General features: G+C 40.4%; 1 protein-coding gene across 1 annotated transcript in view; it reads right to left on the bottom strand.

Annotated features, from left to right (window-relative positions):
* tcf4 (transcription factor 4) overlaps positions 1-4,053 on the bottom strand; it is a 181,739-nt gene that overhangs the window by 176,300 nt on the left and 1,386 nt on the right. Inside the window, exons 2-4 of the mRNA XM_016548957.1 lie at positions 3,158-3,274; positions 2,898-2,936; positions 2,161-2,233 (exon numbers count right to left, since the gene is read on the bottom strand). Coding sequence (XP_016404443.1) covers positions 2,161-2,233; positions 2,898-2,936; positions 3,158-3,274 — 229 coding nt within the window. The remainder of the gene's footprint in view (positions 1-2,160; positions 2,234-2,897; positions 2,937-3,157; positions 3,275-4,053) is intronic.

Genomic DNA, 4,053 nt, shown 5'->3' with positions numbered 1-4,053 from the left:
TATGAAGTCTAATTATATGAATATGAACGTTTCAAATATATAGCGTTATACATACAGTAATTAATCATTTTTAGTGCTGTTAAATGATTAATCGCGATTAAATCGCATCCAAAATAAACGTTTGTTTACATAATGTGTTTGTGTTGTGTATATTTATTATGTATATATTAATACACACACACACACACACACATACAGTATATATTTTGAAAATATTTACATGTATATATTTATATTCATATAATTTATATTTTATATAAATATATAATTAATATATAAACAACATCTCTCTTATTTATATATACATAATAAATACATGCACACACACATATTATGTAAACTAAAACTTTTATTTTGGATGCGATTAATCATTTGACAACACTAATAATTTTATATAGATAGTATAAAATATGTGTGTGTATTTAAACACACACCCATCTTCTGAAGTCATATGATGCCGAGATCCAAATTTAAGTCACAATTCATTAAAAAATCATCTCTTCCATTCGAAAGCATACAGAGATCACGGATTTGAATGAGATGCAAAAGCTGTCGTATGACTTCAGGAGACATATATACCACTTCTGCATTGTAAGTTTTGTCATTTTAACCTGAAAAGTGTAGTTAAAAAGTGATTTCATAGTTGCTAGAAGGACATTTTTAGGCAACTTTATCTCACACAACCAAAAAAGACGAGCAGAAATAACCCCAGCAAGTCTGACTATTATAAGCCGGCTCATTATTAGCATTAGATAGCAAATTGTAGCAATAATATTGCTATTACAAGCCAAAACGCTCATTAATTCCTAATCTCAGGCACAATTAAAGGGTTTGATATTCCTCTGCATCTCTCCCCCTCGCCGCCTCGGCTCCTTTTCTGCCGTCGTTCTGCTCGCTAAGAGAAAGACAAAGATGCTCTGAGAGGTGCTGGATTGTGGGAGGAGAAATCTTCTTCTCTGTCTTCATCTCTGCGCTTAATGCAATCGCCGGCGTTTGATTGACAAGCATAACCAAAACCGAGCGATGCAAATAGCAGCAGGCTTTGCGCCCAGCACTTTTTTCGGCCCGCGTACAAGCGCGTTATTAAAATAACCCCACTTTTCAACGTGGCTTAATAAGCTACGGCTGTTAGCAGAACAAACGTACGCCGGGCCTATCCGCCGTTAGCCGAAATCTCAGAGACTGGCACGGGAGACGGGCCACGATACGGGCTCAAAACGGATGAATACTACACAAATTTAGCAGCGTGCCCACACGTTCCTGTTATTTATTTAATACGCCGTCTCTTTCCCCTCTCTTTTCTCAACGATTCACACTTTTCCCAGCAATTCCAAGCCAAGTTGCATGGCAACAGACAAGCTGTAGTTTGCAGACCCCCCTCCATCCTCCTGCCCGACTTTCCAACAGCGCAAAACTGCGACACAATTCAGGCGAAGGCACAGGAACCGAGGGGCAAAGGAAGGGGGGCGGCATGCAAATGATCGAACCCTAAACAACACTCAAGTCTGAAGAAAACAATAGCAGGCATTGAAAACACGAAGGCCGCGACTAGTGAACGCCGTCTCTGCCCTCCATCTGTGCATTCGGATCACGACTGCAATGCATTTGAAAACAAATGCATGCTGGAAAAAGCATGCACGGCGCACGTTACTTCCTGAACGCACCTCCAGGGTCAAGGTCATTTCTTTTTTTTTCTTTTTTATTGTGGCTGCAATTATTTATTTATTTGCTGCCGCCGCAGGAAACATTCATCAGAGGAGGAATTAAAATCAGCTCTCGCAGGCAACCCAAGGCGTAATAAAATGTCACTTTTTATAAAACGCACACTTTAACAATACAAATCTAAGGAAGCCTGCAGGTGCGGCATCCATATTGCACAAATTATGCATGAGCGTGTTTGTGCAGAAAACAAGCCCAACGCCGTCGTGCGGCATCTCAAACCCAAACATCTGCCACAACAATCAAACTCGCATCACAACGCAAAATTCTCACAGCCTGTGAACTGTGCATGTCACACACACACACACCTGAAGTTTGCAGGTCGCGTTTTCTCCACACACACACACACATTGCATATTTAAACCAAGCTTATAATTACTCAGTGGACCGTTACACAAAACGACCCGGCAAAAACACAAGGTTGGGATGCATTCGACATACTTGAGCCAGAGAAATGTCCGCTTCCCAGAGACGTCGGTCCGTTCTTCCCGCTGCTGACAGGAGGGGAAAACATCTACAAAACAATCATGACAACACATTAAAAACTTTCAGAACCCACCCTGAATCTAAGACTATAAAACACACACTGGTTAAAAGCATTTCAAACATGCTAATCACGGCATAATGCATTGCTTTAGATCATAAATGCATGCAATTTAATTTGATTAACCTACGTTAAACTCAAATATGATCCGACTGCAATGTCAAAACCTAGCCAAATTGCACATAATCAAGTGTCCTGAGTGCAGAAACTAGCCCGACTGTCACTTCAGCCTCTGTCTGTCTGAATAGAGTCGCTGCACACAGACAGCTGGAATATTTTTGGATCTGTGGCTTCATAAAAACACATTTCCTGAGTGAAAACTTCCCAAAAGCATTTCTCACAGGATGCACATTTTGCACTTTTTTTTACTAAACCAGATGAACCACTAGAATCTACTCTAATTGTCAAAAATCATTATGATGGAATTCCTATCAGAATTTGGAAGAAATCCTAATGGGATCAATCTAGAATTCGTCGGAATTCCAGGAGAATAGAACTGCATTTGGAGTGACTCCAAATTATAATGATGAGAAATTCCATTGGAAGCATTTTTTACGGTTCAACACAACATATGAATCTATTAAAGAAAAGGGAAAAAACACAAGAAAAGACTGAATAAAGTGGGATATACTACCATTGGTGTGGGGAACATTTTCAAATCGCTGTTTCGCATCTATAAGACAACAGAATTACTAATGCAACATCACATCTATCAAATCCACGCAAGCTTTTGCATCTTTCTTTCAGATTTCAAATGCAATTTACGCGGCGCAAAAGTCATCTTACAAGACTTCTACTGAATCATTTGCGCGCACAGAAACACAATGAAATGTGACAAAACGAAACAAAGTGTGATCATTGACCTCCGGCGCGCAGAAACGCGAAGTGACTTACCGCGCTGAAATCCAGCAAATCGCTCAGTTCTTTATCCGACCCTAACGCGGCCATTCTCTGATGATGATGATGGTGATGATGATGGTGATGATGCATTTTTAGAAATATCACATAAACCTAAAAACATGGAAACAGATCGCAATGAGAAAACACCCGATCAGGAGGAGCGTGTCTGATCTTCAGAAACACACACGCGCGCACACACACACACACACACACACGGACCCACGGAACGATCGAGCCCCAAAAAATCCACTCCGCGTGAAAAAGACACTGGTTCAGAGCAACATTTTGGCACAAGGTGAAGCGGACGCGCAGGTGTCCAGTGGCGCGATCGCGAACAAAGTCTCTCCAAGTGTCCCACTGGCTTCAACAATCCCAATCGAGACACGCGCTCGCTAACGGAGGGAGAATGTGGATTAAATAAACACGCAGATCTGCCTGTGATACGTTTCTTTCGGCTCCTGGACTGTTTTATTGACAGAACGGTGAAGTAGCGTTCCTCCGGATCAGTGTGCGCTTACAGCCATCTACTGCAGGAGCTCTCCGAACAGACACGGCGCGCGAGGAAAAGCACAACTTTGACTGCCACGACCTTAGAGTAAACGCTTGGTTCGAGATATACGAGTTTTAGTAATTGTTTCATATTTGTGCGCGCAACATGGAGAACAAATGACAGCTGAAATAAGCTTAGAGTCAACTTTGGGTCACTTCATTTTTTTTCTGAATAGAGAAAAAACCTTTTAAATCACTTTTGATCTTTACATAAAATTGAGGGAAAAAATAAATCAAGGGAAAAAGAAAATGAAAAGAAAAAAAAAGATATATATTTTAATAGAGGAAAACGTTTTTAATCACTTTTATCACCTTTCGAGAGGTTTAAATAAAAAAATAAA

This window comes from Sinocyclocheilus rhinocerous, unplaced genomic scaffold (genome assembly GCF_001515625.1).
Source record: "Sinocyclocheilus rhinocerous isolate Xijiao unplaced genomic scaffold, SAMN03320098_v1.1 scaffold824, whole genome shotgun sequence".
Lineage (NCBI taxonomy): Eukaryota > Metazoa > Chordata > Actinopteri > Cypriniformes > Cyprinidae > Sinocyclocheilus > Sinocyclocheilus rhinocerous.
Note: the sequence above shows the minus strand (reverse complement) of the source record. Positions and strands in the feature narration are given on the sequence as shown.